This window comes from Gasterosteus aculeatus, chromosome 7 (assembly GCF_964276395.1).
Source record: "Gasterosteus aculeatus chromosome 7, fGasAcu3.hap1.1, whole genome shotgun sequence".
NCBI lineage: Eukaryota > Metazoa > Chordata > Actinopteri > Perciformes > Gasterosteidae > Gasterosteus > Gasterosteus aculeatus.
In genome coordinates this window covers 23,981,346-23,994,321 of record NC_135694.1, presented here as the reverse complement: position 1 = coordinate 23,994,321, position 12,976 = coordinate 23,981,346, and the positions used below count along the sequence as shown (strand labels likewise).

The 12,976-nt window shown below is 43.3% G+C and overlaps 1 protein-coding gene across 9 annotated transcripts; it reads left to right on the top strand.

The window, feature by feature from the left end:
• The first annotated feature begins 433 nt into the window (after positions 1-433).
• Positions 434-12,484, top strand: arfip2b (ADP-ribosylation factor interacting protein 2b). 9 transcript variants are annotated; one of them, XM_078106608.1, is made up of 11 exons: positions 445-784; positions 2,120-2,515; positions 2,749-2,859; positions 5,641-5,697; positions 6,684-6,792; positions 7,964-8,020; positions 9,504-9,619; positions 9,773-9,994; positions 10,142-10,299; positions 10,485-10,659; positions 10,760-12,484. In XM_078106608.1, exons 3-11 carry the CDS (start codon positions 2,761-2,763, stop codon positions 10,913-10,915), a joined length of 1,149 nt encoding a protein of 382 aa, XP_077962734.1. In that variant the 5' UTR covers positions 445-784; positions 2,120-2,515; positions 2,749-2,760; the 3' UTR covers positions 10,916-12,484. The 9 variants fall into 9 exon arrangements, with proteins under 9 accessions (XP_040035651.1, XP_040035652.1, XP_077962735.1 ...); XM_078106609.1 differs by lacking the exon at positions 2,120-2,515 and having other exon boundaries at positions 435-784; positions 5,641-5,673; XM_040179719.2 differs by lacking the exon at positions 2,120-2,515 and having other exon boundaries at positions 435-784.
• The last annotated feature ends 492 nt before the right edge of the window (positions 12,485-12,976 follow it).

The following is a 12,976-nucleotide window of genomic DNA, read 5'->3' as shown; positions in this document are numbered from 1 at the left end:
AGTTTGCATCCAATCATTGAATTCGTATTGGTCCTGGTACGTCCAGGTATTTCTTGGGGCAAAATAAATATACATTTAACTCGTCCTTAGTTAACGTAGACTACAGCCATCAGCTGTTTGCTGAAACATGAACACATCACCTCCAGTATGCTTTCAAAGATGGGTCGGAGGTGTGTGGAGGAAAAAAGAAGAGCTCTCACTTCTTTTACATTTCTAGGTATAAAGGGATTAGCTCAGTATCGATACTATTTGCCTCAAACTATACTACAAGGACATTGCATTGAGTTCCAATAACATCATTTTGTTGTATTCAAATATGGGTGGTAATAGATGGGTGACTTCAAGGTTAACTCTACTCACCAGGTAGGCACCATGTCAGGCTTTTTTCCCTCGGGATCATCTTCGCGTAAATAGACGCTCTTTGCATCAGAGAGCGTCCGCTTGCTAACGTTGAGCAAACTGTACGCTGTCGTCAGTTCCGTTACGCGTTCCTTCTGGTTTCATTAAAAAAAAGGGGTAGACAGGAGATTATTTAGGAAGACAGGCGCAGCTGGAATAAGGCTCTGGTCGGCTATGTCGTGGACATATTCGTGAACTAGAGCACTACGTTGTTTCGGACTGACGGGTTTTCCCTCGGACTGACAGAAGACCCGTCGGTGTCCTCTAAGCCGCGCGCTCACTGGGATGCGCTGCTAGCTTGTCGTTAGCTCGCTCGCTAGCTTCCCCAACTGCACCGGGCTTGTTTTTGTAGTTGTTTTTTTTAAACGACGCGACCAAGCGCACCGTAAGTCAACCCGTTTGAAAACCACGATATGGCATTGAATTTTGTATTAACATTGTGTGTTTTCCCATTTACGAATCTGCTAGCCAATAAGCTCCGTCCCCGGGTTGTGTGAGACCAGCCTCCTCCTAACAGCTGCTCGTATGTGAAGTAGAAGGAGGCCTTTTTGTTGCTGCTAGAAAGCACATTCTGTTTCAATCCTGTGCACGCTCTCCTCAAACTACTTTCATAATCGGTCATGTTTAGCTGCCCGATGAAAGCCCCACTGTGTCGGCAGCGGGTTGAAGGCAGTGCGGAGGCCTGCGTGTGGCATTAACAAGTGAGCACCTGCGCTGATGCACCTGTCCGTTGTCTTAATCCATGTGGAACCTCGCTGTCGTTTTATCAGCCACTGTCCGCGATCGCTTACCTTTCTAATGACGGTAACGATCATTGTCTCTTTTGTAGCACCTTTTTTTTTATTCAAGTTATGCCACCAGTCCCTCTTAGTACTGTGTTAATGATTTAATACGCCCGACCCCCCCTCCCCCCCGTGCCATTTCTTATTGACTCAGGCTGGTTTAAGTGGTTCGACTAACACACCAAAGATAAGGGGATTGAGGGAGTTGGCACTGTTGCAAGATCACAGCCCATTTCATGTTATTCAAAGGAGTCACATGGTTGCTCAGTGTACGAGGTAGACGACTACTTTTGTCCCCAATTTGTAAAAAAAATAAAAATGATTTGGTAGGCACCACATGAAGTTATTGTCTTCAAACGGAGAAGATGTACAGTGTTTTTCCCCACACACAGTTCTTTTGTTTCGGGTGTTTATTGGCCAAGAGAACCAACCACTCGGGTTGTCTAAAGTCAACAGATGTTGTCATTCCTCAGGATGTGGACCGGGCACGGCCCGCGGAAGCCCACTTACGATAGGCGAGGTCGTGGGCAAATGTAAACACGCGCTGCCTCCCTTCAAACAGCATCTGGGGTGTTGGCAAGATATTTTACTGCCATAAACCCAAGTTGGAGTCGGCCACACGGTAGCAGCATGTTTCAAAATGTTTCTTTCAAGTTGATACACATATGCTGTACACTCATTTTGAGTTATGTTGCAGCATATGTGTTCGGGCCTGAAATAAAAAAACAGAACTTGCTGATTGCGTCCTGTCTACTTCTGTGGTTTGTACCCGCTGGACTCTCTACACACAGATGCCTTTTTTTCTTTTTCTGTTACAGTTCGGCTGGTCTGTCCGGTCTCACTAATCCTGTTGGTTGTAACTCACGTTTTATTTTTATTTTTTTAAACCGGCCACTTTGTTTGATTTGAACACCAACAAGTGAGTCTTGTCTTTGCAGAACGCTACAGTGCCCGTGGGAGTAGATCCAGCTGTGACATTTATCCGTTAAGCCTGCTCTGCAATGTGAAAACCATGTGGAGGGTCTTTCACATCTGTAGTCCTTCATTTTCCACCATCATCCGTGGCTCTTGTCACGCACACACCATTAATTATTTTCCTTCCAAGCCAAAAGTAGGAGCTATATTACTACTTGTCCGGCACTTTGTTATGCTGAGTAAGTGTAGTTTCCTGTTAGACTGATCAGACGATGTTGATATATTCATTTCGTAATCCCCTCTCTAGTCTGGCTGTTCAGCGAATGCTTTGCTGCTAACATCCCAACCTTTCATAGGGTGCAGAGTGGCCACTTCAACAAGGCGGCTCATTGTAGTGGGCCGGGGGGGGGCTTTCATAGGTGAGCGGTATTCATGCCGAGCGGTAGCCTTGCTCTTTAGAAACCCACCTTTTCTTTTATTTGTGGCAATTACGTTCCCATCTGCCCAATGCATTAGCCGACGACGGTCTTTGCTCTGCCCTCTTCAATTCCGATGGGCCTTGCTGTTTTTCCCATTCTTGCTTTTTTTTTTTTTTGTGGTGGTTTGTTGTTTCAAAGGTTCATCTTTCTGTCTGTCTCTCTCTCTCTCACAGACGTAGTGCATTATGACCGACAGCATTATGAGTAAAGCTGCCACGATGGAGATTCCCATCAACAGTAATGGAGACACAGGAACTCTACCAGAAGACGACAGCCTGGAACAGGTGGGTCCCAGTTCTGAATCTGTTGATTCCGTAGTCGTGGTTGTTCCCTAATTTAAAGCTGTTGTTACAGACACGTATTCTTCCAAACCCAAGCTTCCAAATGATAAGTTACACAGTCAAAAGCAAACAAGTGAGACGGTTATTTTCTTAATTATTTACTTATTGGTAATGTATTGTTTACGACACATAAAAATATCTTCTGCATGACTATTATTGGCCATTTACAGCTTTTTGATGACTTAAATGTGCTTTAACAGTGGTGTGATTTAAATATATATATATATATATATATATATATATATATATATATTTAGCTATTGGATGTATACTTGTTAAAGAATTTATTTATTTTTAATGAAAATGTAGGTAAATGCTTGAATCCTTTTGTCGGGTTCTAATTCAGAAAGAGATCACAGTGACTTTCCCTTCTGTTATAAGGATAAATATATGTATACATTAGCAGACACATTTTTAGGATGTATTCAGTGACATAGTACTGTATCTGAAGGTTATATCATTCACATGAGGGCACATGAAGAAAATACATTTAAGCCGATGTCATTATGTGGTAGTGCGGCTGGTTAAACCCAGTGTGACGGATAACTGCAGGCTTCCGGTTGTTTGAAGTTGACATTCGTTATGGGATGTAGTCTGATCACAAGATCAGTAAGCTGGTTCTTTTTCCTACCAATCACACTATTGCACTTCTATCCTGTGGTAACATGCACAGTACAATTGAAATACTAATCCTATTAGCAAATAGAACCACCTATTGTTAATGCCTCACATTGCCTTGATGAAGCTCTCCAGAGCAGACTGATCACTGAATATATTTATTAAGTCCTTTATTGAGGAAAAAAGCTCTGCATTGTTCTCAGCCTGTGTTTCACTATTCGTGTGTAGTGTGTTGCCTGTTCTACACAACCAGAAGTCCTCGTGCTATGTTGCTTGCTCGGATCCTTTTGGATACGTGCGAAAAGAGATCTTACTGTGAGATTTAGGTTCGCGGCTCATGTGTCCTCATATGTCTATGCTAGTCATTAAATTGAGACGCTGAACCTTCGGCGTGGGGACTGCTAAGCACTCGTGAGCCTCACTCAATATAAAAAAAAACAGAACACCAACATTATGTTTCCATAATCTTCACCGGTGTCTTGGCCTCAGTTAGAATGAAATAACAGATGAGCTGTAGGGTCGGTTTGGTGGAACGGGTTGTTCCTTCTCCTGCGCCCAAGGCACACCTCGTTGGGCAAACAGACTTAAGATCCTGCAGGATCCTGTTATTTACTCACCTCAACTGTGGCTCCGCTGGCGTGGTAAAATAAATCCCTACCGACGCCCAGTGTTCAACAAGCGTTTAGCCGCACGGTTCGGTGCTGCATATTAACCAGTTGCCATAGCAACCCTGAAACTAATCTCAAACTGGCTGTGCTTTGTCCTTTGGTGAAAGCCCTCTGAAATCAGAGTGACATCTGCTGAGCGGCGCTCGAGGACGGGCAGGTTACGGGAGAGCAGAAGTCTGGTTTCGGGTGCCGTGGCGTTCAGGGACGGTTGCCGCTAGCTCGACTGCCAGCCGCGTGCTGGCAGAAGCATATGATGTATCACGGAGATATACCTGCTTTATTCTTACTAAGAGGCTCAGTTAAATCGGAGCCGCTAGTATGTGTCAACGTGGTATCCACTCTGTGCAGCATTCGTGCATAACCAGGCAATACACCCTTTGTGTTTGAGTCTAACAAACCTCACTGTTCAGACACGACTTGTATCCCCCGGAAGGCAACTTAAACGCACAGTAGTTTACTTCATCTCAAAGGAACGGGCTCTGTGTCAACAAAGTGTCCGGGGAGGATCAGCGTCTGCGGCAGCATTAGCCCGTATCGAACAGATCTCTGGAAAAAGAAAAAAAAAGACACAGACTAGATGAAGGAGAACATGGAGTCAAACAGGCCTTGTCTGTCTTTTTTGACATGTTTCGGGGTCTTTGGAGCTGTAGGTTTCTGGATAAAATATTGGTGACAGAATTTCTACTGATGTTTGAATGAAGACCAGTGTTGCACGTTACTCACAAACACTTTCATCAAAATGTACACTCTGGAGTTTGGCCACTCAAATGTAATATTTGTGTTTGTACACGGTTCCATCCTGATTGTTTTCCTCCTCCGTGTAAATGTTCCAGTTTTTTTTTATGTCTGTAAATGTCTTGTTAAGAAATCTCATTTGTGCAGCGCTTAATGATAAAGATTGTGGTGCCTTAAATGAGAGCCATCTCACTCTCTCCATGTGTACCAATTAGGGCAACCTGGTCTTTGTAGTTATTTTAAGACCGCTAATAAATAAATTAAACAATGTATTTACTCTGTAGGGAAAGTTTACAGAAGAAACATTATAATTGTAAACCCACATTATTCCACAAGAATCCGTGATGAAACCATATCATGGAAAGGCCGTGGTAACACATTGTAGACGCAAAGTAATGACCTACAATGTTCCAAGCAGACCATGTTGACATCGTGGACTAGATGATCATGTTGAAGCTTCAACACAAACAAGCTAAATGACCAATCCTGAGCGGCTGTGATATCAGTCATCACTGCTCTCCATCTTACATCCCTGCTGTTTGTGGACATTATGGCGATTTTTCTGGGATTTTATTATTTCTATTTTCATCAGTCTTGCTTTATATTTTCAGTCATGGATTTTTCTTATTGTCTCTTCTTTTTCTATTCGTTTTCTTTTTGTTGTTGTTGTGTTTGTCGATTTCCCCCCTCCATCTCTGTGCAGGCTGCAAAACTGCAGTGGAGCTTAGATGAGAAGGTAGGGAGCTCCAGAGGCACCAGGGTGAGCAGGCCATTCGTCCCTTTGTGTGTGTTGGTGTGTAGTGCTGCTCAGTGGTTTGACTTCATGTGGCATTAAACGGCTTTTCCTTTTCATGGCAAACCACTGTGCAGGTTGAATCGTTCCGCCTGTGCTCCTACTAACTCTAATAGTCTCTGAGACGTGACATGTTTTGAGAGATATCTCTCAGGTTGAGTGTTAACAAATGTAGCGGCCATCTAACCCTTTTACTACCAAATGACCTGTAACCTAGATCTTGATAATGCGTGGGTGTGATTCTTCAATTTTAATGGGTGTTTGTTGACGAAACAGTGATTATACTAATGACCATCATGTTGTGCTGCATATTGTTGTGATTTTCAGTCATGAAAAACTTGTGTTGTGGTAGGAAAGTCAAGAGAGAGCGGAGTCTTGACTAGAAGCCCATAAGGCCCTGAAGCACAGCTCCGATAACTTTCTGATAGATTATAATATAGAAGATTCCACGTTTATCCAGCAACAGTACCTTTACTTATACTATGGTGGGATCAAACAGGCTTTGCTTTCCCATGAATTCTTGACAGATGTTTTTCATACTTTAAGCAGGATGGCAAAAAAAAGAAAGAAAACCACAAGTTAAAATGGGGAGCGACTTAGTTCCGCTCACGAATCCGGAGCTTCACTGAAACCGGTGATTATTTTAAAGGAGAAAATGCAGGAGTACGGGATATTTAGGTCACGCCGCCAGCTAGGTAGATTATTGACTGGGCACTTTGGGTATCTTTGTGGTTTTTCTCACACTTTATAGTATTTTCTTCTGGCTTCTAGATAAGCGGTTAAATTTAGACACTTCCTCAAGGTTGCGAGTAGCGACTAACCTTTCTAACATAGTGTTTGTCTCCCTCTAGCGAAAAAACCTGTCCTAATCTCCTGTCCGCATATCTCCACACAAACCCCTCAACGCTTCCTTGTTCTTGTTCTGTTTTACATTCCCCACTTAAACCATGAAGGACCTGCAGCAGGTGATGGTGTCGGGTCCCAATCTGAACGAGACCAGCATCGTATCGGGGGGTTATGGAGGAACAGCAGAGGGAATCATCCCCACCAGCTCCATCAAAGGTAGAGTCCTACTTCTTCATCTCCGTGACACGGTGCTGCGCCTATGACTCGGGGGATATTCCATGAGTTTGATGATGGAGTGTTTGATTGATGGGGCCTCTTATTCTTCACATGAGCTCGTCCTGCAATTTAGTTGTGTTCAATTTGCACTTTGGGGTTTGTGTGAGAAGCTCCTTTTTCATAGTCTGCTGTAATGCATTCAGGCCTGTTTGTGGGCCACCACCTGCTGCCGTTTCATGCCTTGCAGACATTTTTTGAATCGTCTGATCCAATTGGATCCAACTAAACCAACCTTCCCCCCCCTTGTGAAAATGAGCGACAGCCTCCTCAATCAGAAGCCAACATGGGTAGAGCATAAAATCTCGCTCGACAGCGAGGATTGGCTGAAGCCACTAAAACCTGCACGGAAATCACTTGTGGTGCGCATACAATGGCGGCTGCACGTCTCTCAGGTTAATTTCTTAATTGTGTTCAAAACGTCACAGGAAAGGAGCATTTCTGATTCTTACGCTGAATGGTTTGTCTGAGGGAAATAATACTTCAGCGTCATAAAGGCGAGCGCTTCAGTGTGTTGTTTCCTTTCTTAGCCCCTTGCTGCGCTGAGAAAGATGTACACAAGCACATCCGTGTGCACGTTTTCTGGACTCTTATATCATATTTTAGAACTTGTTGGATTTAGTTTTAGCGTATTGTCAAACGGATTAGGGCAGATTGTAGCCACGGCTCTAATGTTTTGAATGGCGTGAAGCATTCATATATTTGTTCGTCATGAGGACACAATAATCCTGGACACAAAAAGCGCTGGTCGGCTGCAACAGGTTAGGAATACATTTTTTTTAAATTATGAAAGTGTGTAAAAAGGCCTATGAAATTATAATTAAGTGAGTTCGTTAGTACTTCTGAATCCCAGGCGACTGTTTCATGTCAACAATCTCCACTTAATCCCACGTCATTTACCACTACTCCAATTTATCCCACTGTGCCCCAAATCCATTATGCTGTGTCTATGAGTTGTGTGATATTTAAGTTCTACAAAAGATTTAACATCATTTTCACATTTGTCTAGACATTGACTCCAGCAGTGTAGCAGAATAAACCGTGTCAAAGGGAAACTCCCGATGGCTTATTTGATTCTAATATTTCTGCTTCTTTGTCCCACTCTCTCTCTCAGGACCTGCTGTGCACTACAATGCAGCGTTTAACAAAAGGATCCCACTTACAGGATTAGGTGGCTCCTTAGACTTAACTACTATTTTTAACGCAGAGCTTATTTCCAAAATGTGACAGAATACTGTTTGGGGAGAGGAACGTATATATGATTTGGAACCTCATATATACTGTACTGAGTCTGTAAATATATATAGATTACTTTTAGGTAACTGCAGAACGTAATGAAATTTAGGTTTTGATTTATATTTTCATGTATATTTCTCACATCGTGGCTATCTCATTTTGGAAAGAGACTTTTTGTACTTTTTTGGGATTGCTGGGAACCGTCTTTTGTGTCCTTTCTATCTTTAGCAGATTTCCTCTATTTTTCAGTGGCGACAGGAGCAGTACACCTCCTTTTGCTGCTCTCCTCTTTTAAAGTGTGGCTTTTTCTATCAAAGCTTTTCATTTTCATATTCCTTCTGGTTGTCTGAAAATTTTTCGTATTCCCAAAATAACTTAGTAAACAGGAACCATGGTCTATCAGTGCATATTTGTACTAAGACATTGAATACATATGGCAAGAGTAAGCTGTTTCTGAGAGTAAACGTATACGTTTTAGACAGCATCATTGTTCACATGTTTAATCTTTTTAATTTCTCATGTTGAAATGAAAGGCAAACCCAGTTTACTTAGTAAACTGTTTACTGGGTTTACTTAGAATGGGAAGTTGTGCTGCAATTCGACGGCCCCCGCCTTCATCATCACTCATTTCTTTGTTGTCATGCATTAAATGTGGTCGTTTCAGCTTTGTGCTTCTCTGTCTTTGTCATCCACCTCCTTTCCACCCATTCCCTCCTACATGTTCCTCATCCTCCTCGTCCTCTTGCTTTTCTGATTGCACTTTGTTTTCTGCATTTCCCTGCCACACAATCGTCCGCCTACGTTATCATTACATCCTTGGCCTTAAAAAAACAAAAAAACATTCAAAATCTAATGTGAATCCCGCCCCATCCCCCTAATTCATACCCACCCTGAACTTTCATGCATACCTGAACCCCGCCCCCCCTGCCCCTCCCCCACACCCAACGGTCACAGAACTGCGTATGAAGGCCAGGCGAAGTAGCGTTCCCCCGAGCAGTTCTATCTCCCGGCCCATAGCGAGCCACTCAAATGAGCACAAAGGTACTGGGAAGGGAACGATGGGCCCTACATTGATTGATCATGTTGCAGTGACCCAGAATATCCCCACCATGTGCAGCATTTCACCTTTCAATATAAATATATTTAGTTTCTACATTAATGGGATTTTTCCCGATATATCCTATTTATTAACTCCTGCTCGCTCAAATGCATGTTTTACATGCTTTAGGAACGATGCAGATTGACACGGCTTGAAACTAGCAGACAGATTTCAGGAACTATCCTCACATATGTCTTATCGGTGCTAATGTACTTCTCTATAGGATCTTGTCTTTGCTGGCCTATAATCTTGTCTGTTTGTTTGTTTGTTTGTGTGTGGCGTTTTAACAAAGTTCCTGTGTTTCTGCGACGTGTCTCAGGTTCCAGCATGCACCACAGCAGCAGCAGCTCGTCGATGGCGGCCGACGAGGCCACCCGCGGCGTGGCTGTGGAAAAGCTAGAAACAGTGAAGAAGTGGGGACTCAACACTTACAAGGTGTCTGAAGTTCTGTAGTGTTGACCTTCATGATAAAATGCTTCTTAATTGGTGGCTGGGAGCCCTGTGGAATGAGGAACCCCTCCCTCGCATGGCGCTTACGCGCTATGCATTCTGTTCCTGATCTCTCGGTCTGTCTTTTTATGTCTTCAGTGCACTAAGCAAATGATCTCTGAGCGCTTCGGTCGGGGTTCCCGCACTGTGGACATGGAGCTCGAGGCTCAGATCGAGGTGCTGAGGGACACTAAAAGGAAGTACGAGAGTGTGCTGCGATTGGCCAGAGCGCTGACTAACCACTTCTACAACATGGTGCAGACCCAGCATGCACTGGGGGACACCTTTGCTGACCTCAGTCAGAAATCTCCAGAGCTGCGGGTGAGGCCTAAAACTCTGTTCATGTAGCTTTGACTCTTTAACTCTCAAGCTTCAATCTGCTGAAAGTTGAATAAAAGGTCTGTGTAGAAACATTTTAAACCTTTTTTTTTTTAATGGATTCTAGTTCTATCGTGTGCTTTCATTCAGGATGAGTTTGGCTACAACGCAGAGACACAGAAGTTGCTGTGTAAGAACGGGGAGACTCTCCTCGGTGCCATTAACTTCTTTGTGTCAAGCATCAACACACTGGTCAATAAGACCATGGAGGACACCCTTATGACAATCAAGATGTATGAGAGTTCCAGGTGAGAACATGCAGCACATTTACAGTTACTATTCCCTCTTTGTCTTTTCAATATTCCCCTCCATGTCCTTCTTTTTCTTAAAGTATGGGAGGCTGGAGGCTGGAGTTGAGGGACGAGATGTACAATCAGGATGTTTCACAAGTAGCTAGTTTACGAGCTGACATTTCCTTTTTGTTAATGAACAGGCTGGAGTTTGATGCCTACCGGTCAGACCTGGAGGAACTGAGTCTGGGGCCGAGGGATGCAGTCGCCATGGCGCGCATAGATGCTGCTCAGCAGCAGTACCAAATCCAGAAGGACAAATATGAACGCCTCCGCTCAGACGTCATCATTAAACTCAAGTTCCTGGAAGAGAATAAGGTCAGTGGGCCTTCAAAGTGAAAGAAGGACATCCTGTAGGATGTAGTCCGTGTGTGGTGATGATACGCAAAAATAAGTGTCCCTCGTTTGTTTCCATCAGGTGAAGGTGATGCATAAGCAGCTCCTCCTCTTCCATAACGCCATCTCGGCGTACTTTGCTGGCAACCAGCAGCAGCTGGAGCAGACGCTGAAGCAGTTCAACATAAAGTTGAAGCCTCCCGGGGACGACAAGCCCTCCTGGTTAGAGGAGCAGTGAGGAGATCCGCCCCAAACCTCCCGCAGCCGCCTCTTCGACCACCTCCACCCGTTACCGTTTGAACACCCAACTTTACAGGGGACGTCTGCAGGGGGAAAACGTGCGGCTAGATGATTGGACGGATGGATCGCAGGGTATTATTTGGTATTAATGGGCAACATGAAGCAGGGAACCAAGCGGCCAGTTCTCTGGAGAGACCGGGTGGGCGGGGCTTATAGTGCCTCTCCCCAACTTCCATTTTTTTTTTCCCCCACTCGAACCTATTCTTTTAACTTTGTTCACCCCCCCCCCCCCCCTCCGATCTAACTCCCGTAAATGTCATCACTATTTTGCTGTGTCAACTTTAGTCATGGTCACCATTGTTCTCCTCAAGTGCTAACTTGTGCTCAGTAAACTTCAACCCCGCACCATCTTGGGTACAGAGACAAGATGACAAAAGGAGACGGCGACAAATCCATTAAAACACCCTCGGATGTGACCAAACGCTGCGTCAGAAACTCTTCCAGACCGTTTCACTCTCGTCGTGTGCCTCTTTATTTGTGCGCTGACGCACTAGATGAACACGTGGCCTGCAGGAAGAACGATAAGTTCAGAAAAACAGGTTTGAAACTCCACAAGAAGGGGATTCTACACTGGAAAGGAACGCTTGAGTATTTCCAATCAATGTACATTTCAAATGAAGTACTATTTAACATTTGAAATAGAATGATTGTTATTTGCTTATACAACGGAAACACTACTGTGTTAAGTTCAGTTTTTGCTGTTTGTTTGATTTGTAATTATTATTATGTTGTGCTTCAGAGAGACGCACAGTACACTGTTTGTCGGCTGGTGCTTTAGGGAGAAAGTACCAAAAGACGTAGTCTGCAATTCTCACTAATGCTACAGATTTCAATTGTTTTTACATCAACTCAGATATGCAACGATTGTTTAGTGAACACTGCCACCGCTTTCCAAAAGGTCCCACTGGTTGGGATCTGTACTAATGATCTTTTATTTTCCCAAAGATAATTGAGAGACATGTTTACTGTCATTTCAGTGGTTGCTTAAGCAGTTTGCCTTTGGACTGACGAGGGTTTGAAGGACAGTTGAACCACGCTAGATGGGCGTCAGTCAGGCGGTTAACATACAACAAACTTCACTCCTTTTTCTTTGAAAAGGAATTAATTCCATATTTGTTTCACATTCTTACATGGAAATGTGTTTTTGCCTTTAAAGATAACGAGGACACGTCATTGACATCTAGGGTCTTATCGTTCAGGCTCCCTAAAGCAGAATATATTTGTCTATGGTTCCCTTTCTTCACACTGAAGATTACTTTTCAATATTCCTAATCCTAATATTTCTAACATCAAACTTGTATAGTAGTTGGGCGATGTGATAAAACTACTTATTCATTATTTGTTTAATGTCCTTTAACTGAAACGTTGTCTTTAGTATAATAAACAATCATCTATTGTTGACAATTAGAAGATATTACTGCAAAATATCGGCATGGTACTACAAATGTAATGTGTAATGTAATTTTTATGCATCAATGTATTCTGTTCATTATATCTGTTGATCTGTTGGAATCAACGTATCTGCAAATTACTGGAATTATGAGCATGACGCTAATGATGTTTTTGCAGCTAAAGAGCGTGTAGGATATTCTCACGTGTGTTAACAGATTCTGTAATTGATATACTCCAAAAAATATTCCTACACCAACTGATCACAAGTAGTTCTGTTTTCCAGTGTTGCACCTCTGAAGTCCGCTGAAGATGATCCGGTATAATGAATGTTTTATCACGCTGAATTGATCTCAGTCACTGCGTCTGTCCTCCTCCTTGTCGTCTCTGTATTTGCATGGCAGGCAGCAACCCAAAGTACAGGTGCGTATCTGTGTGGACGCACTGATGCTCTGCTCTTGACCGTCTGCTCGCATGGACTGGCATGGCGTCGTGCTCACGGTTGTTGATTTTTTATTTATTTTTTTTTCAAATCGTAATCCCGGCTGAAGCGAAATCCAAAATTTGGGTTTCCTTTGAATTGTGCTGAGGACAATTAGATTTAGATTTT